Source organism: Bactrocera dorsalis, chromosome 4 (assembly GCF_023373825.1).
Source record: "Bactrocera dorsalis isolate Fly_Bdor chromosome 4, ASM2337382v1, whole genome shotgun sequence".
NCBI classification, from domain to species: Eukaryota; Metazoa; Arthropoda; class Insecta; order Diptera; family Tephritidae; genus Bactrocera; species Bactrocera dorsalis.
The window spans coordinates 31340527-31362149 of NC_064306.1; the positions used below are offsets into that span (position 1 = coordinate 31340527).

Below are 21623 nucleotides of genomic sequence, written 5' to 3' on the forward strand. Positions count from 1 at the left end.
TTATACATAGTCCTGTTATAGTAATATTACTTTGCATTCTTTTCGCGACAAATCATTTATAAGGGCATATGAAATGAAAACGAAGTGTCAGAAGGTTTTTGTTTAGACGTTTCCTCAAGTAATTTAGTAGTGAAATTTATTATTAGTGCGATTTTGTATATAAACCAGAGTCTAATAAATTGTGCAAAATTAAAAAAAAAAAAACGTTTGAAAAGATTCTAAACTGTCCTCGTAAAAGAACTAGCAATACTTGATGTGCTGAAGAAAATATTCATACGATGACTTCCATTAAGGATTGTGTCTACTTGCAAGGCAGAATAATCGCGGTTTTTGTGATTTTTTTGAAGAGGAATATAATTTATATTTTAATAAACTTTCATAATCGGCGAATAATTTTGAAATATTATTAATTCTCTTGGTCCCGTTGTCGATCTAAAAGAGGACCTCCGAAATTATCAGCGAGTAAGAATTTTCTGTTTGAAAAAATCTCAAATCCAACAACCAGAAACAAAAATATTACTACTATAAAAGAATACAGTTTTGATCGCCAGTCTAGTAAATTTTTTGATTCTCGAAAAAATTGCGGTTTGCCGAAACATCGTTTTTGAGAAAGGGCAAGGGTCAGTGGTAGGTATTCAAGCTCAATGGTTTTTCCGAGAACACATTAAATTATATTTACTTTGCAACTGAACAAACTTTGTTGCATATGCACAGATCGTTTATAAAATGATATCCAGTCCTCTTTGCATACGCCCCTGCTGCTGCTTCTTATGCTTCTAGGGTTCCTTTCTCGTATCTATTACAGAATATGTACATTCATACATACATATGTATATGTAAAACTATTCTTTTATCCTTCTTATGTGGTAATTGCAGAGCACAGCTTTCGCGGAATATGCGTTCATTCTTCGACCTCTATTATGGACGTGGTAGTGAAGAATTCGAAACAAATGAATCGTTTCAGTTAATACTTTGGTGCTGGGCACTAATTGGCGTAAAACCATTGAAACCCTATGGATTCTTTCGATTTTTACAAATGGCGTTCTGCTGGTTTTGTCTGTTTATGGGCCCTGTGATTTTCACTGTCGGCTTCATTCAAGTAACAAAGCAAACGTCATCTATGACCGTTATACTTACCACTCTGCAAGGGTCACTCAACTCGCTGGGTCTACCGCTGAAGGCATTCGTTACAGTCTTTTACTTAGATCGTCTACGTAGTGTCGAACCGATATACAAAAGTTTGGATGCACGCTATCAGAATCCACAGGCACGTTTCGCAATAAGGAACAACGTTATCCAATCGACACACTTGTTCGTAACTCTTGTCGTTTCATATTTCACTTATGGCACCATTTCTTGGCTATCATCAGCTTTTACGCACACTCAAACCGCGAACATATGGTTGCCATTTGTTGACTGGATTCCACATCCGACCATACACTTTTGGCTTCATTTTGTCATAGAGGTGGTTTATTTACACTATTTACTGATCGCTCAATGCATGAACGATCTATATCCGGCTCTTTACATCAAAGCCTTACGTACACATATTATTCTGCTTGCGGACCGCGTCAGCAGATTGGGCGAGAATCCGGAACTCACCGACGAGGATAATTATCAAGAATTAAGTGATTGTGTACGCTCGCATCAGGAATTATTGCAGTAAGAATCACCTTCATGTGCTAAGCATTGATCATGCATAAACTTGTAAATTTTCCATCCACCAACAGAATCTCTAGGGCTGTCGGCTCTGTGATCTCCATCACACTCTTTATACAGTTCACAATAGCCGCCACTGTACTCTGTGTTTGCATGCTCAATCTTTTTTTATTTGCCGACGCGAGTCATCGGGTAATTACGATTGTCTATTACCTTTGTGTGCTGATGCAAACCTCACTCACTTGCTATCAGGCATCGATGCTCGAGGCCGACTGTGCAAAGTTGCCCAATGCGATTTTCCATTGCCATTGGTGGGACATGGATAAACGTTCTCGTCGTCTGTTGATCTATTTTATGCATTGCGCTCAGAAGGAAATCTCTTTTGTAGCTGTTAAGTTTTTTAAAATTAATTTGGGCACTAATTTGTCGGTAAGTCGTGGTATGAGAGTGGACAAAACATTCTCACAAATTTTTACAAGAGAACTTATTTCAGTTGCTTTTTCTTTGAAAATCGCCAAATTCTCATTTTCTTTATATACCTTCATGAATCAAATGGGCGTTGGACAGGATGTGAAGCATGAATTCGAATAAGGAATCGAAGATATAATCATTTTCATCAAAAGTGTTGTATAAGCTGAGGTTTTTGCAGTTTTATTAATTTTATGTTACTTATTTTAAGCTTGATATTATCGTTATTTAACACTACTTGTAATATTTTTGAAGAATAAAATAATCAGAATCTATGGTTTACATTAGGCCAGACCATTACCGTCATTGTCAGTGTTTGCCTATCCAAGTGTTTTAATAGTAATTTAAAATATTCTTCTCCACCAAAAATGGAATGATAGATGCAAAAATGAACTTCATTAAATTATTAGCTATAGAGCTTCTTCAAGGACCAGTGTTTATCACAAGTATGGTGAATTCAATCGAGGTCGTAGAAGGTCGTCCAAATTTTTGTTCCAGAAACTATTGATGCTGTGCGCGGTATTACAAGATCGTCATGTGGCCTATTGTGAAAATGAGACAATTATAGGCATCAGTAAGACTGGCATACATTAAATAATGCATGAAAATTTGATTGTTGCTTTTTTTTTGGAAAAACTTAGTCGAAGAGGGATCACTCGTAACTACGCTAAGCGAGCTCTTACATATCGAGAAAAGCAACTGAATTTCTGAGAACTTAAACCACCGATTGGATAAGTAATCTGCCGTATACTTTTGACTTTGCACCGCATTATTTCTTTTTATTCTCGTTCTTCTTTTATTTCTCTGAAGCGGCGGTTGTTTCATTCAAAATACATGTTTTGGAGATACCTCAATCAGAGTGGCAACGTATGAGAAAGTGCATATAAAGATCGTAATATAGAATATTTATAAAAAATAAAGCGATTTTCGATGATTTATATTTGTTTTTCTTCTCTAATCCCGAATTATAAAAAGCAACCGGGCCATAGCGGAATCGCAGGAAATTGCAAAGCAGTTGAAGAAAAGGCACCCTTCGGCTGGTCGGTGCTTCCGTATCCTCTTGTGTTCTATGTACTACTAGATAGCTTGGCTTTGCGGAAGCTTGGCCAGCACTGGGCGACCATAGATTTGTACTCAGCAAATTCGGTTGTTGTAGCTTCAGTGGTTTAGGCGATATACTCGTATACATTAAACTTGTTAAAAGGCCCACTTTTTCAAAATTTTTTTTTTCACAGATGCCCCGTGCTACTGCGATTCTCTATACCAAATTACAGCATTATATCTAAATTTAGTGATTAATTATTGCTATTTATGCGTTTTCGGTTAATAACGATTTGTGGGCGTGGTGGTGGTCCGAGTACGAATGGACGTGGACGTTGCGTAATATTTTTCTTCCATAATTGTGGCTGTGATATCGGGTGAAATTAAGAAGTTCCTAACAGTTTGAGGGTGGTGTTTTGCAATCCCAGCTTCCTCCATCTTCTAGACTTTAGTGACAGCGGATATTTTGCGTGTTTCCTTGATACTCCGACTTTGCACATTTCTTTCGGCATTCCGCTACCATCAAGTGGTTTCGGAGCCTAACCAAGTCAAACAAACAAATATACTTATACATATGTACTCGTATAATGTAATCGACTGTTCGTTTTTCGAATTGGTAATATGAAATCGGTACTGAACTAACCCTGCCGCCGCGATAACTACTTGTGTAATAGTTATTTTCGATATTCCACTTGACTTTATTTCGAACATAAAAATATATGGGGAATTTTGCTATGCAAATTGCAATAATGATTAAAAACCAATAAATTAAATTATTTTCTGAGCTGAGCAAAGTAAGTGAAGACAAAGAGTTTGACAGTGTATTCCGTCTTATATACTATAATAGAAGGACTTTTTTAAAAATTTTAAAATTCTTAATTTATTCATCAAAATCTATGTCCTCCTCTTGAAAGTAATCCAACTCAGCCCCGACATACTTTTGCCAACGTTTTTCCAATCCTTGAAACAATTGTTGCAGTTGTAAATTTTCGGAATTGCGTTCAATGCGCGTACCGATTCACGTTCTATGTCTTCAATTGACTCGAAACGCTTTCGCCGAAGCGGTGGATTGAGTTTGGTGAATAGCCAGAAGTCAGATGGATCTAAATCAGTCGAATTTTGCGAAAAATTTAAGAAGAATCAATGCAAAAACCAAGAGTAGACCTCGCATAACACCCATCACCCTTGTGGACAATGCCGGTCGAAAGGAATTCGGATTGGACCACACTTCAATAATTGAAGAAAAATTTCAACATAACATAAAAAGTACATAAAGTACTTTCTTTGTCCCGTAGAAAGTCTTTTCTAATATTCTCAGCTCCGGAAATTTGATTCCACACACAAAATTTAAGGGAACTTCTTTATTGAATAATTTCACTCATCGTAAAAATTGCCGAATGCACTTTTTGTACTTCAGAAAGACAAGCTTATGCTAAATACTAATGAATAGTTTGATGTGCCATTTGGCGCAGATGTCACTGAAAGTTCCACCAACCCAGAAACAAAATACTTCGGCGAATGGATTTTAACGCAAAATATAAATTATAAAGTCTACCTATTTACACATTATTATATATTGTTCTTAAGGAGGAAAGCTTCTCCACTTTCTTGCTGGGATGCTTATTTACTTTTATGCGTATTTTACCAATTATTATATCTGCAGTTTATTAAATTTAATTTATCCATAACCTTTATTATCTATTTAATAGAGTACACAGTTTTATTGCAGGTTTATACAGCTCAAGGAAGTGACCGCATTCTCAGTTCAGGTCAGTAGTTTTAAAATTGATGAAATAGATAATGCATACATTTGTATTCTGATGTGTTATATCTCAAAGCTGGTTTATCCGAGGGGTTTGAGGTATTCAAATAATTTTTATTCAATTTCAACATTAAACATTACTTGAAATGATATGACATTTCCAATAATAAATAAATAATTTTCATTAAAGCATATGCCACTTGCATACTTTAGCACCTCTCTCGGTCAGTGCGAAAAATGTTTATTAGAATTTCGCAATTATATCCCGGTGTTAGATACATAAATAAAATTTAATTACAGTCCTGTTATGGTGATTTTGCTTAGCGCACTTTTGGTCTATTAAATCAGACCAATCATTTATAAGGCACATGAAATGAAAACGAAATGTCAGAAGGTTGTTAGAGTCAAGCTGTTTAGACGTTTCCTCAAGTAATTTCGTAGTGAAATATATTATTAGTAAGATTTTGCACGTAAACCACAGGCTAATGATTTGTGAAAGTACAAAATAAGTTTGAAAATATTCCAAATTCTCGTCGTGAAGGAACCAGCACTACTTAATGTGCTGAAGACAATATTAATCCGATTACATCCATTAAGTGGTTGTGTCCACTTGCAAGCCAGAAAAATCGCGTTTTTGTGATTTTTTGAAGAGCAATTTTATTTGATATATCTACCAAATTTAATACACTTTCATAATCGGCGATTTATTTTGAAATATTGTAAATTCCCTTGATCACGTTGCGATTCTAAAGGAGGACCTCCGAAAGAAGGTCTCTAGCAGCGAGGAAGATTTTCCTGTTAATAATCTCAAATCCAAAAAACAATATTGCTATTAAAGAAGAATACAGGTTGTGATCATAGGGCTAGCCAATTCGCGGCTCATTATTCTTACGTGCGAAAATGTCTAGTCGACGGGTTTAGGAAAAAATGCGTTTAAGGTTAAGTTTATTGATACGAGGCCTTCCCTTTATATTTCGGGATTAGAGAACAAAAAACAAATATTAATACTCAAAAATCGCGTTATTGCCTTTCAAAATATTCTCAATGAGATCTTTATACTCCGCACTGCAATTGTTTGATCCAATTGTTGAAGTACTTTTGCCAATCTGATTGGATTATTTCCAAAATATGCCTTTTGAAAGTGTCGCAAAACGTTCACATCTTAGCCTATTTTACTCGGACGGGAAAGATGTCCTTCTGTGCTAAGTTAAGCCTATACGGCGGATAACTCATCAGATTGATGTTTTGAGTGCTTAAAAATGCAGTTGGTTCTGTCGATATAAAAGGTGTCGCAATGTAGCGGTGATGAGTGATTTGTCTTCGGCGGATGGGGAAATTGTATAATAAGATGTTCTTCTTCACAATCTGGTTAGGTAGAGGTAGAGGTCGATGGTAGGTAGCCAAGCCAAATGGTTTTCCCGAGAACAGATTCACAATATAATCCTTTGCCTTTGCTGAGCTTTGTTAACTCTACTTTTGACTAACCTAATTATTTTTGGTTTGTGTTTGCTTTTATTGAAATTTCAAGCGGTTATGCCGAGTTGTGGTTAGATCAATCATGTTCAGTTCAAGCAACAGACTAAAGTTTTGAAGTAAGTTTGGACATATCATATGACTTCCTCTTAATTGAAAGAGAAGACTTCACAAAATGGTGAATTAAATTTGACTATTAATCTTATTGGTCGGGATGCTTGCAAAACCCAGAAGGATCATATAAAATATGTATCTAAATGATAAGCGTGACGAGCAGATTGGTTCCGTCTAGCTGTACGACAGTGTATACCCGAACTAGTCTTTCAGTTTTAAAGATATCGATCTGAAATTGTGCACATTACTTCATCTCCACAAGTTCACTGTCGGACCACTATAGCATATAGCTGCCAGACAAGCTGAACGATCGGAATTAAGTTCTTGTTTGAACCTTTTGCATTTCTGAAGGGTATAATAGCTTCTGTGCAACCGAAGTCATAGTTTTTTCTTGGAAATCTCCAAGCATCGTGTGTTTTTCTGCTACGGTTTAGTTTAAAATCCTCACTTATTCGAAGGTAGATTTCCCAATTATCTATAAATCAAAGCCCAAACTTTGAGAAGGAAACACAACACTACTCAACAATTATTTTATCCATGCTTGGTGAAGTCTTAACTAATTAGTAAATACCTATAAAGAACGGATTATTAAAATCTCTTCAGAACAATGAATTAGCGAATTTTCTTTCTTTATTAAATAACACTTTTCTCATAATTATAGTTCTCTACGACAGTTTCAGCTTTAATCAGAGTAATTGAAAATGAAGAAACTCCGCAAGCCAGAAATCAAAACGAACGATTCTTTTACGTGGTTACTTCGGAGTTGGGAACTAACTGGCATAAAGCTTTTGCATCCGTATAAATTCTTAAATCTGTTACACATAGTTTTCTGCTGGATTCTGATCACACTAAGTCCGATATCGATTGGTATTGTTATATTTAATACCATGGGCGATACATCCATGACTGTAACACTTACCAGTTTTCAAGCATCGCTTAATGTTTTATTGTTACCGTTTAGGACGCTAGTAATTGCCATAAACTTTAAGCGTTTGCGTAGTGTCGAACAGATTTTCGAGAGTTTGGATAAATTTTATGTAAGAGAAGAGGAACGCTTGGAAATTAAAAATTGCGAAAAGACTTGCAGAAGCCTTTTTTTTACATGCTCTTTTTTATATAACATTTACGGTGTAAGCGCTTGGTTAGTTGGGCTCTTTGCGCACAATCGCGATATGTTTTGGCTTCTTTTTATCGATTGGATACCGCATCAGCCCCTACGACACAGTTTACACTTTCTTTTCGAAGTGGCTATGATACATTTCTTACTGCAAACCAATGTGCCGAATGATACCTTTCCGGCGATTTATATACGTGCCTTACGCACGCACATTAAGCTGTTGACGGGCCGCGTCAGTCGTTTAGGCACGAACTCCGTCTTTAACGACGAGCAGAATTTTCGGGAATTAGTCGCTTGTATAACATCGCATCAGCTGATATTACAGTAAGTGAGATATTACGCGTCGTTTGATCCATATGTATAACCGTCTTTTATTTGCAAGGGTGGCGGATATCGCTGGTTCGATTCTCTCACTAACGGTTTTTCTGCAACTCGCATTCGCCGCGGCTATTTTATGCGTTTGCATGCTTAATATATTCATATTCGCCGATACGATGCACAAGGTTACCACGATTGTATGCTATCTAGTTGTTTTGATGCAAACTGTACCCAGCTGCTATCAGGCATCAATGCTCGAGGCGGACTGCGCTAAGTTGCCAGACGCGATCTTTCATTGCAATTGGATGGATATGGATAAACGCTTTCGCAAGCTCATCATCTATTTCCTGCATCACACACAGACGGAAATAACATTCACTGGAGTTAAACTATTTAGAATCAATTTGAGCACCAATTTATCGGTTCGTAATATAATATCTGGGTACACGTGGTGTAGCGCTTTTTCGAACATGCACTTTCATTATATTACATTCTTTCTTTACAGATTGCCAAATTCTCGTTTACACTGTACACATTCATGAATGAAATGGGATTTGGGAAGAACGTAAAGGAACGCTTGGAATAGTCGTTACCGGATAGTTGAATTCAAAAATGATTTTTTCACTTAATGAATATAATATATTTTTAATACTTAAATGCAACACTTAAGTAGTTCCAATATAGTATTTGCATATATAATCTTAAATCTATATATATAAAAGAAAGTTGTTGTTAGTTACACAATTTATAACTCAATAACGTCTGAACCGATTTAGTTAAAAAACTCATAATTTCAAAATTCATGTTTGTAGAAATCATTTGAATATATGCGTGCAGTTTTAAACAGATTCTTCCTAAAAAAATAATAGAATTGCTAAGTATTTGGAATAGTAGAAAAGAAGTACAACCACATATGGCGTGAAACAAATTGTAACTGGCTCGGTAATCAGTCATAGAATATGTATTATACCACGTGCATCCCAAAAGACTGATGTCATAACCTTTGTAGCCGACCTTTTCGTCTTTCCACGCCTGAGAACCGGTTTATCATGTGCAGTCCACTAGAATGACTCTCGATTGGACTTCAGTGGGAAATGATGAAGCTATGTTTCTATTGTCACACACCGAACGTCGGTTTTATTACGACTAAAGAACACTCAAACACTTCTCAGAATCAGTTATTCGTTGTTTTTGTTGGATTATGAACTTGCGAGGCACCCACTTTGCACAGAGCTTTCGCCTCTTTAAGCTTAGCAAATATCTTTTCATCGGTGGATTTCCCTGAGCCCAAATTCAACAGTATTTTCCTCCAAAAAGCAATGATTTATTAACACACGAAATGCTCTATGATCCATTTTTTTGTAAACTAACACAAGTTGCTTCACAGAAATGCTATATCTCATTAACTAATAATTATAATCCAACTAATAGAAATCATATAGATGGTAGTAGTACTATGTATCAGCCACAGTGGTTTGTGGACGGGTCCTCTAGTATAACAATAATTCTTAGAATTACTTTCCTCAGAACACAAAAACTTTTATAATATTATAGTTCCGATGGATCAGTTAACCAATGAGCGTTTAAAACTAGCATTGGTTGATTACAAGGCTGTTGTGCGATTATTAGTAAGCGCAGGAGCTTTAGGTCAAACGCCTGTAGAACTCTAAACTAAAATCAATTGAGAAAGGATGTAGAAAACAGTTCCTATTTTAAGCAAGAGCACACTGTGAGACTACATATATAGTTATATACAATATAACAAATGGCGCAAAAATTACCTTGCGATGTTTTTTGGAAAATGAAAAACCTTTTTAAAAATGAAAAACCTTGATTCTGCTTGTGGATTATTTTTATTTTGTCTTTTATCATGTAAATGGCCGCCGCCACAGTTGATTGTCATTTGAGCCCTTTTTATGTTATTTTCCATCACTTTGCTCAGAACTTCCGGCGATAGGTCCTCACATTCTTGACGGATATTGTCTTTAAGAGCTGCAAGAGTCTGAGGTTTATCGGCATAAACCCAGGACTTCAAAAACCCCCACAAAAAGAAGTCTGAAACGGTCAAATCAGGCGATCTTGCTGGCCAGTGCAAATCGCCAAAACGGGAGATTAGGCGCCCGGGAAATGCATCCTTCAGCATATCGGTTGTGGCACGCAGTGTAGCGTACCATTGTTTATTTACGTGTATTTCGCATGTATTTACTATACAAATGTCAAAACAGAACTGACATTAGCGGTCAATTGCACAATTTATAGAATGTGTGTTGGTGCCAAGGGGTGCCATTTAACACTTATTATAAGCGCATATACAGTTCACTAGTATTAAATATCTATTTTAAAATATATTGAACATACGACAAACATACCTTCATAAATAAACGCATAAAAAAATATGCAATACGCATGCACTCAAAGTTAAAATACAAACATATTTATTTAGGTTTGGACAATTGATTACAAATGTACATGTGCACACGAAATTAATCCCAAACCATTCAACATAAACAATATAATAACACACACTCCCTGCATCAGCCGTCGATTGGGGATATTAGAGCAGCAGGACGCAACAGAGATGTATGATCACATGAGAATCTTCACGCGGTCTATGGAAATCTTACCACTGTTTTAACTACTTTACTACCCACTGTTTCACTGGTTTTTTAACCGCTCGTGGTTGCAGGGTACCCCATGTGGTATGCAGTACATACCCATACTTATATTTAATTAGATAAATAAGATTTAAAAATAGTATATAAGGCTTGCAAACATCAAAATAAAATTAGAATGAAGAATTCTCAGCTTGAATAAAGTCTTTATTTTAACTTTAAGATTCTTATTTGAGTTTATAGTTTGATTATACAAATCAAACAGTTTGATATTACAAGTCAAACAATATGGGTAAAGATAGACATTTCACACACTACTTAATACTGGGCATCTGATCTAAATCTCAGCGGCGTATGCAGAAAGAAGAGTATAATTCTATGTTGATTCATGTTGCAAACGGGTTGAGAAAGATATTTATATAAGTATTTATAAGGGCTGCCAACGTGTATTTTTTATTATTTTATATAATGCGCTGCGTCAATTATTAATTAAATTATGTTTACTTTTCAACTGAACAAAGTTTGTTGCAAAGCGCTTATAAAATGATATCCAGTCCCTCTTGCGTACGCCCCTGTTGCAGTTTGTCACCCTTGTGAGGGTTCTTTCTTGTAAACTGAACTAAATTCATTTTTAAACTCGTGGCTGAGGCGAAAATATTTGACAACCTGGCGAAATTATCGATTTCAATTCAAGCAAATCATGTTTCTACGGACACCTTAAACCCTCAATCTACATTGGAATCACAACTACAAACGGCGAACTTTCAATTCAATTTCCACTCATCAATTTTCGATTAGGTCGATTTCAACAATCGAATATCATATTTTTCCTTTTCTCCTCTTCGTCCTATTTATATATAACTACATATACATGCATATTTATTTCAGAATATGTGTAAAACAATTCTTTTATCCTTCTTATGTGGTAATTACAGAGCAAAGTTTTCGAGAAATATGCTTTCTTTCCTCGACTTATATTATGGCCGTGATAGTGATGAGTTCGAGACAAATGAATCGTTCCAGATGATATTTTCGTGTTGGGCACTATTTGGAATAAAACCATTGAAACCTTATGGGTTCCTGCGATCATTGCACGTGGCGTTCGTCTGTATTTGTCTGTTCATGTGCCCTGTGGTTTTCGCGGTGGGCTTCATGCAAGTTACGCAAAATTCATCTATGACTATTATACTTACTACTCTACAAGCGACACTCAATGCGCTAGGTCTACCGCTAAAGACATTCGTTGCGTATTTTTACATAGATCGTCTACGTAGTGTCGAACCGATTTTCAAAAGTTTGGATGGGCGCTATCAGAATCCACATGGACGTTTCGCAATAAGGGAACACGTTATCCAATCAGCACACTTGTTCGTAACTCTTGTCGTTTCATATTTCACTTATGGCACCATTTCTTGGCTATCATCAGCTTTTACGCACACTCAACCTCTAAACATATGGTTGCCATTTTTTCACTGGATTCCACATTCGACTACACAGTATTGGCTCCATTTCGTCATCGAGGTGGTTTATTTACACTATTTACTGATCAATCAAGGCATGAACGATGTATACCCGACAGTTTACATCAAAGCCTTACGTACACATATTATTCTGCTTGCGGACCGCGTCAGCAGGTTGGGCGAGAATCCGGAGCTCACCGACGAGGACAATTATAAAGAATTAATTGATTGCGTACGCTCGCATCAGGAATTATTGCAGTAAGAGTTGCCTCTAAGTGCTAACTATTGATCATGTGTAAACTTGTAATTTTTCCATTCACCAACAGAATCTCTAAGGCTGTCGGCTCTGTGATCTCCATCACACTCTTTATACAGTTCACAATAGCCGCCACTGTGCTCTGTGTTTGCATGCTCAACCTTTTTTTATTTGCCGACGCGAATCATCGTGCAATTACGATTGTCTATTACGGTTGCGTGTTGATGCAAACCTTACTCACTTGCTATCAGGCATCGATGCTCGAGTTGGACTGCGAAAAGTTGCCCGATGCGATCTTCCATTGCCATTGGTGGGATATGGATAAACGTTCTCGTCGTCTGTTGATCTATTTTATGCATTGCGCTCAGAAGGAAATCTCTTTTGTAGCTGTTAAGTTTTTTAAAATTAATTTGGGCACTAATTTGTCGGTAAGTCTGGTATGAGAGTGGACAAAACATTCTCACAAATTTATACGAGAGAAATTATTTCAGTTGCTTTTTCTTTGAAGATCGCCAAATTCTCATTTTCTTTATATACCTTCATGAACCAAATGGGCGTTGGCGAGAATATAAAGCATCAATTGGATTAAAGGAGCGAAGATATAATGATTTTAATCAAAAGTGTTGACTAAGCTGAGGTTATTGTAATTTTATTAATTTGATGTTATTTATCACAGTATATTTTTGAAGATTGAAAAATAAAATAATCAGGAAATGAATAAGTTTATTTTTACGAAAACTGGGGACTCTTTCATTTCTTTTTCAATGGAACCGGTCATATACTGGCAGTTGGTAAACCAAATCATCATCATCGCCTGTGTTAAAAACCGTGGTGTTACAATCAGCCAACTCAGAATTTTATCGTAAAGTTTGTCATATTTGATGGTATGCATACTTCGAACATTTTGACATACGAGCGCTATTTGTATTGTTGACAGTAACTTAAAATATTCATCTCGACCAAAAAATGGATTGAAATCGCGAACATTTTCGCTAATTTTTTTTATTAATTCATAAACAGTACGTAGCTGAACTTAATCTAATTATTGGCGATAGAGCTTTACCAAGGACCGGTGTTTATCGCTGGTATGGTGAATTCAAACGAGGTCGTAGATCACTCCAAGAAGAATTTCATGAAGGTTGTCTAAAACCAGGTCTTGTTCCAGAAACTGTTACGTTGTGCGCGGTAGTACAAGATAGTAATGTGGCCTATCGTGGGAATGAGACAATTAGAGGCATTAGAGGGATTACCATACATTTAACAATGCATGAGCATTTGATTGTTGCTTATTTTTTTCGAAAAACTTAAAATGTCACGACTATACCACTAGAACAACGTAAAACAGTAAATTCCGAGTGGTATACAACCATCTGTATCCATTTGTCTTTCACGAAATCCAACCACCCAAGACAGATCACTCTTCAACCACGACAATGCGAGCTCTCACACATCGACTGAAACAACTGCATTTTTGAAAACGTAAAATATCGATTTGATGAGAAAGCCACCGTAAAATTTTGACTTGGCACCGAATGACTATTTTTTATTCCCGTACGGATAAAATAAACTAAGAGGTCAACGTTTTGTGGCATCTGAAAAGGCGGTTAATGCGTTCCAAGGCATATTTTGGAGATATCTAAATAAAAAGTTTTTCGAGAATTGGTTCAAACGTATTTGAAAGTGTAAAGATCATAATGGAGAATATTTATAAAAACAATAAAGTGATTTTCGATGAGTAGTATTTGTTTTTGTACTCTACTCCTGAATTATAAAAAGCAACCTACGTATATATAAATGAGCAGCATGATAATACTGATGATAATAGTTGAGTAAAAATTAAAAAAAAAAAAATTGTTCCTAGACAAAGAAGAGAAAACGTGAACCCCAGTTTCCATATATCGGTCAAAGTAATATATATTTCAAATTCACAGAGAATACTTTCCTCACAATAGTATGTTTGTGTATTAAAAATTGGCTGAATTGGATCAATACTTCCCTTGGCCCCCAAGTACTTAATTAAAAGATTTTCGAAACTCCGAGTGACTTAACTCAAATTATTGCTGATTTTATGGTATGTGAGGTACCTTGATAAGATTCTGGGAACATATTACATACCTATTAGTCTGTGGCATATTATTTGTGCCTCCAGGTTAAGAAAATATCAAGTTTGATTGCAATTTATTTACGATTTCGTCGTAATAGTTGTTTACTTCTTTTGCAACATTTTGTAATTCCTAGGTAGGTCTTCCAGCACCTGAGGGACTTTCCGGGCTTTGATGCTTGCAAGAGTATAAAATTTTCGGCTACACCCAAACTTAGCTCTTGCTTACTTGTTATCTCTTAGCTCTTAGCCAACCTTACGCAAATCGATGACCATCAGATCCAAATAAATTAAATTTGGGTTCATCGGCAAAAATTACAGAATCACAAAATTCCTTATCACGGTAGATATACTCGTTGAAATATGGTAAACGTGGCGTAATATTTCTCTTCCATAATTGTGGAAAATCGGGTAAAATTAAGTAGTTTCGTTGGAGGGTGGAGCTTTGCAATGCCAGCTGCCTTCAACTCTTGGGTGTTAGCTACAGCGGATATTTTGGGTGTTACTTGATACTCCGAGCAACTTTACTTTCATCCTGGCGTTCACATTTCTTCGGCATTCCGCTACCAGTAAAGTTGCTTTGCAGTCTATTCAAGTCAAACAAATAAACATTGAAATCTTTTTTTTTTAAGATAATAGTTTAGTTTCTTTAAAAGAGCGACTAGCAATCGATTTCTCTATTTTCAATTCGATCATTTTGTTTGTAATATGAAATCAGTACAGACGTAACCCTGGCGCCGCTGTAACTAAAATAATTCCGCCTTATCTACCATGATAATATAATAATAAGACTTTGTTCAAAATTCTTAATTTATCCTTCAAAATCAATGTCCTCCCCTTCAAAGTAATCCACCTGTATTGGGGACGAACACTTCTGCAAAAGTTTTTCCAATCCTCGAAGCAGTTCTTTCAGTTGTCAATTTTCGGAATAACTTTCAATGCACGTAGGGATTCGCGTCTTCAGTCGACTCAAAACGATTTCCCTGGAACGGAGGTTGAGTTTGGTGAATTGCAAGAAGTCACGTGAAGCTAAATCAGGCGAATATGGTGGTTGTAATACGATATTGGTAAAAAATTTGGTGAAATATTCACGACGAATCAATGCGTTGTGCGACGTTGCATTATCATAATACATAATTCTGTCCAATTTTTACAAAAGGCTGACGCATAACACTCAAATAGTATTCGCTGTTGATAGTTTGTTCGGTCGGAAGTACACAACATACTTCGATAATCGAAGAACAATGTGTTTTTGTCAGCTTCGATTCACCTTTTCCACGATATTCGATAGAATGTATTGCTATTAAGGAGAAAGCTTCCCTCCTTTCTTGCTGGGATGCTTGTTTACCGTCACTCTTTTGTTGTGCGTATTTTGCTAATTACTTACATATGTATATTTGCGATTTATTAAATTAATTGCCCACATGTTGTCACAATATTAAGAAAATTAATTTATTTATTAACTTTTTAATATACTCGGACTAGCACATTTTTCAAGTTCAAGGAAGTAACGACATCCTCAGTTCAGGTCAGTAATTTTAAAATCGATGGATTGAATAATGAATGATGAAATAAAAAAGTGTACTTCTATATCATGCTCTGTTATGTTTCTCAAAGTTGATTTATTGTTGGAAAGTCTTAACAAAGAGGGTTCTGTAATATGTAAATAAAAATATCCGGTGAAAATTCAAGAGCGTCGGACAGAACTTTTTTCGCGGTGAATACTCTATCAAATAACATTATTTGACATCACACTTCTAATAATAAATAAATAATTTTCATTAAAGCGTACTTGCATACTTTAGCAGCCTTCTTCTGCCAGTTCGGCAAATATTTAATACAAATTCGCAATTATATCCCGGTGTTACACACACATATAAAATTTAATTATAGTCCTGTTATGGTGATAATATATACTTGACGCTCTTTTGGTCTTTTAAATCCAACCAATCATTTATAAGGGCATACAAAATCAAACGAAATTTTAGAAGGTTGTTAGAGTCAAGCTGTTTAGACGTTAACTCAAGTAATTTAGTAGTGAGATTAATTATTAGTGCGATTTTGTATATAAACCACAAGCTAATGATTTGTGAAAGTATAAAATAAGTTTGAAAATACTCCAAATTCTCGTCGTGAAGGAACCAGCAAAACTTAATGTGCTGAAGACAATATTAATCCGATTACATCCATTAAGTGATTGTGTCCACTTGCAAGCCAGAAAAATCGCGTTTTTTGTAATTTTTTGAAAAGCAATTTTATTTGATATACCGAATTTAATAAACTTTCATAATCGGCGATTTATTTTGAAATATTGTAAATTCCCTTGATCACGTTGCGGATCTAAAGGAGGACCTCCGAAAGAAGATCTCTAGCAGCGAGGAAGATTTTTCTGTTAATAATCTAAAATCCAAAAAAAGAAAATATTGCTATTAAAGAAGAATACAGGTTGTGATCATGAGGCTAGCCAATTCGCGGCTCATTATTCTTAAAATGTCGAAATATCTAGTCGATCGATTTAGGAAAAAATGCGTTTAAGGTTTTTAAGTTTTATTGATACGAGGCTTTCCCTTTATAGTTCGGGACTAGAGAACAAAAAACAAAATATTAGTAATCAACAATCGCTTTATTGCCTTTCAAAATGTTCTCAATGAGATCTTTATACTCCGCACTGCAACCGTTTGAATCAATCGTCGAAGAACTTTTGCTGCTCTGATTGGATTATTTCCACACTAAGCCTTTTGAAAGTGTCAACTGCCGTCTTCAGGTGTCGTAAAACGTTCACATCTTAACTTAGTTTACTCGTACGGGAAAGAAGTTCTTCCGTGCTAAGTTAAGACTATACGGCGGATAACTCATCAGATTCATGTTTTGAGTGCTTAAAAATGCAGTTGGTTCTGTCGATATAAAGGGGGTCGCAATGTAGCGGTGATGAGTGATTCGTTTTCGGCGGTTGGTGTTCTGATTTCTTCGAAGCTTTGCTCTCATTCGCATAAATTTACGATTCATCACCTGTCACGATGTTATATATGTACGTGTTTCGATGCACCTCTATCGTATTTCTCTCGACTTTACGTTAAAATTTTGAGTTGCCAGATTGCAACATTAGTGTTACCAAATATCGAGTATTAAAAGGCAAAATACTTAGTATATTTTAACTGGTTTATGTTCCAAATAATACCTTTCGAATTATAAATTGTTGGAAGAAGGCGCGTAGAATCATCTTTTGTCGTCGATATTCGTCATTATTCAACTGAAACCAAATTTTCTTAGATAGTCTTTTCAGATTTTATTGTTGGCTCGGAAAGTATAATTTGCAGCAACAGAAAGTATTCCTCTAATAAATTCGAGGAGTTCTGAAAGTTTTTCGACGTATTATCCGTTGCATCTATACCAACTACGTAGACCCTATTGTTTGGGAAATGGTATACTAAGATGGTCTTCTTCACAACCTGTGCTAAGATAAATAAGCTCAAAGTTAGTTAGAGATCAATGCTAGGTAGCCAAGCCCAATGGTTTTCCCGAGAACAGATTAACAATATAATCCAAAGTTCTCAATTAAGTTGGGACATATGTACATATGTATATGACTTTCTCTCAATTCCAAGAGAAATAACACAAAATGGTAGATTCAATTCGACTATACATCTTAGTGGTCCGGTCTATAGGTGCACATGTAAACTTTATTCTTTAGTGAATCAGAGAGAGATATTATTTAAACATCAGCTTGATAGTGACAAGTTCATCTGCATCAAAAAGATTTTTATACCTTGTGCAGGATATTTGCCACGATATTTGTAAAACCCAGAAGGGATCGTAGGAGTCCTTATAAAATAATTTTAAATACCTTTTCTCCACAAGAAGCTGCGTTATTATCTAGGGTAATAATGTATTTTCCAAAGAAATTGTTCAGATGTAGTCACTATTGCATTTAGCTGCCATACAAGCTGAACGATCGGAATTGAGTTATTGAGACGTATCTTTTGCATTTGTGAGAGGTATTATAGCTTCAGAGCAACCGAAGTTAATGTTTTTTCTTGTTTTAACCAACAAAAGCTATCGGTTGGAAGTCCTCGAGTATCAATGTTTTCTGCTACGGTTTAGCTTAAAACCCTCACTTATTCGAAGGTAGATTTCCCGTTTGTCTGTAAAATTAAAGCCCAAAGTTTGAGTAGGAACCACAGCACTACTTAAAAATTATTTTACCCATACTTGGCTAAGTCTTAACTAATTAGTAAATACCTATAAAGAACGGATTATTAAAATCTCTTCAGGACAATGAATAAGCGAATTTTCTTTCTTTATTAAATAATACTTTTTTCATAATTATAGTTCTCATCGACAGTTTCAGCTTTAATCAGAGTAATTGAAAATGAAGAAACTTCGCAAGCCAGAAATCAAAACGAACGATTCTTTTACGTGGTTACTTCGGAGCTGGGAACTAACTGGCATAAAGCTATTGCATCCGTATAAATTCTTAAATCTGTTACACATAGTTTTCTGCTGGATTCTGATCGCACTAAGTCCGATATCGATGGGTACTGTTATATTTAATACCATGGGCGATACCTCGAAGACTGTAACACTTACCAGTTTCCAAGCATCGCTTAATGTTTTATTGTTACCGTTTAGGACGCTAGTAATTGCCATAAACTTTAAGCGTTTGCGAAGTGTCGAACAGATTTTCGAGAGTTTGGATAAATTTTATGTAAGAGAAGAGGAACGCTTGGAAATTAAAAATTGCGAAAAGACTTGCAGAAGCCTTTTTTTTACATGCTCTATTTTATATAACATTTATGGTGTAAGCACTTGGTTAGTTGCGCTCTTTGCGCACAATCACGATATATTTTGGCTTCTTTTTATCGATTGGATACCGTATCAGCCCCTACGACACAGTTTACACTTTCTTTTCGAAGTGGCTATAATACATTTCTTACTGCAAACCAATGTGTCAAATGATACCTTTCCGGCGATTTATATACGTGCCTTACGCACCCATATTAAGCTGTTGACGGGCCGCGTCAGTCGTTTAGGCACGAACACCGACTTTAATGACGAGCAGAATTTTCGGGAATTAGTCGCTTGTATAACATCGCATCAGCAGATATTACAGTGAGTGAGATATTGCGCGTCGTTTGATCCATATGTATATCAGTCTTTTATTTGCAAGGGTGGCGGATATCGTTGGCTCGATTCTCTCACTGACGGTTTTTCTGCAACTCGCATTCGCCGCGGCTATTTTATGCGTTTGCATGCTTAATATATTCATATTCGCCGATACGATGCACAAGGTTACCACGATTGTATACTATCTGGTTGTTTTGATGCAAACTGTACCCAGCTGCTATCAGTCATCAATGCTCGAGGCGGACTGCGCTAAGTTGCCAGACGCGATCTTTCATTGCAATTGGCTGGATATGGATAAACGCTTTCGCAAGCTCATCATCTATTTCTTGCATCACACACAGACGGAAATAACATTCACTGGAGTTAAACTATTTAGAATCAATTTGAGCACCAATTTATCGGTTCGTAATATAATATCTGGGTACACATTGTGTAGCGCTTTTTCATTACATTACATTCTTTCTTTACAGATTGCCAAATTCTCGTTTACACTGTACACATTCATGAATAAAATGGGATTTGGGAAGAACGTAAAGGAACGCTTGGAATAGTCGTTACCGGATAGTTGAATTCACAATGATTTTTTCACTTATTGAATATATTCTTAATACTTAAATGCAACACTTAAGTAGTTCCAATATAGTGTTTGCATATATAATCTTAAATATAACAATAATTCTTAGAACTGCTTCCTGAGAACACAAAAGCTTTTATCTTTATCTTTATATATGTATGTATATAAATCTTCTGACCGTGTGTTTGCATTTGAACTGCTCCTAAACGGATGGACCGATTTTGATGAAATTTTGTGTGTATGTTCAAGGAGATTCGAGAATGGTTTAGATTTACAATTTGGTCCACTGGAAAATGTTTTTTAAATTATTTTTTCATTTTTAATCAATTGTTAATTTTGGAATGTTTGGCCGATAGATGGCGCTACCATCGCAGTATCCAATATTCAAACCTTAAATTGGCGTAAACGTGCATTAAACAAAACGATGCCAAAGTAAAAGGCGACATCTGTGGATCAAGTTTTTATATTGAGGACAGAGTTCGTTCTTAAGTAATAAATTGGGTGATTCAATACATCTATGGGTAGCTATAACATTTTTTTCATACCTGCTAACTATTGGAGGGGGTATCTTGACAGGCAATTTAAAATTGCAAAAGGTCTGGCATAAAAAAATAGCGGCATAACTGAAGTGTTGATAAAAAATTTGAGATATACAGAAATCTTTTCGAAGCATTGCACAGAGCAATACAATATTTAAACGGGAACGATGAATACATACATATATGCGTACAATTTCAAACTGATCCTTCCTGAAAAATAATAAAATTGCTAAATATTGGGAATGGTAGAATAGAACTGCAATCAAATACACAATGCAATGAATTAAAACTGGCTCATTTATCATTCGATGAATAATATACCACGGGCATCCCAAAAGACTGATGCCATAACCTTGCCAGCCGATTTTTTTGTCTTTCCACGCTTGAGAACCGTTTCTTAATATACAGTCCACCAGGCTGACAATCGATTGGACTCGATTGATTTCACTGATGCACAGCCCAAATTCAATAGTATTTTTACCCCAAAAACCAATTCTTTCTTAACGCACGAAATGCTTTTTGATTCATTTTTGTTGCTTCATCAAAAATGCGATTATTCCTTAACTAATACTTATAATCTAACTAATAGAAATCATATAGATGGTATTAGTAGTACTATCTATGTATCAGCCACAGGAAAACGTAGGCGGGTCCTCTAGTAATATTATAACTATGTAGTTCCCATGGTTTTTATGAAAGAATTTTTAAATTACTGATTCTTAGGGGTATCGGATGGGAAGAATCTTTTAAGTAGAGAGAAATCTTGAAATAACAAATCCATAGTGAAACCTATTATATGTTATACCATAAATATAATTTCTCCGAATAATAAATAGAGAGATGTCTTAGCAATACCAAGAAAACACGAGGATAATTATCAAGAATTAATTGGTTGCGTACGCTCGCATCAGGAATTATTGCAGTAAGAGTTGCCTCTAAGTGCTAACTATTGATCATGTGTAAACTTGTAATTTTTCCATTCACCAACAGAATCTCTAAGGCTGT

The 21623-nt window shown here is 35.7% G+C and overlaps 4 protein-coding genes across 14 annotated transcripts in view; 3 read left to right on the forward strand and 1 right to left on the reverse strand.

Annotated features, from left to right (window-relative positions):
• LOC105224091 (balbiani ring protein 3) overlaps positions 1–21623 on the forward strand; it is a 387939-nt gene that overhangs the window by 129076 nt on the left and 237240 nt on the right. The window lies entirely within an intron of this gene.
• Positions 1–21623, reverse strand: part of LOC125778525 (odorant receptor 7a-like) — a 63056-nt gene that overhangs the window by 16387 nt on the left and 25046 nt on the right. The window lies entirely within an intron of this gene.
• Positions 99–20126, forward strand: LOC125778528 (odorant receptor 7a-like). 9 transcript variants are annotated; one of them, XM_049456821.1, is made up of 4 exons: positions 99–118; positions 7179–7958; positions 8017–8374; positions 8458–10307. In XM_049456821.1, exons 2-4 carry the CDS (start codon positions 7219–7221, stop codon positions 8536–8538), a joined length of 1179 nt encoding a protein of 392 aa, XP_049312778.1. In that variant the 5' UTR covers positions 99–118; positions 7179–7218; the 3' UTR covers positions 8539–10307. The 9 variants fall into 9 exon arrangements, with proteins under 9 accessions (XP_049312778.1, XP_049312782.1, XP_049312779.1 ...); XM_049456825.1 differs by lacking the exons at positions 7179–7958; positions 8017–8374; positions 8458–10307 and adding exons at positions 18711–19490; positions 19549–19906; positions 19976–20126 and having other exon boundaries at positions 101–118; XM_049456822.1 differs by having other exon boundaries at positions 118–145.
• LOC125778526 (odorant receptor 43b-like) lies at positions 438–12978 on the forward strand. 2 transcript variants are annotated; one of them, XM_049456815.1, is made up of 4 exons: positions 438–627; positions 884–1662; positions 12351–12708; positions 12789–12942. In XM_049456815.1, the coding sequence occupies exons 2-4, from the start codon at positions 896–898 to the stop codon at positions 12867–12869; spliced, it is 1206 nt and encodes a 401-aa protein (XP_049312772.1). In that variant the 5' UTR covers positions 438–627; positions 884–895; the 3' UTR covers positions 12870–12942. The 2 variants fall into 2 exon arrangements, with proteins under 2 accessions (XP_049312772.1, XP_049312773.1); XM_049456816.1 differs by lacking the exons at positions 438–627; positions 884–1662 and adding an exon at positions 11519–12282 and having other exon boundaries at positions 12789–12978.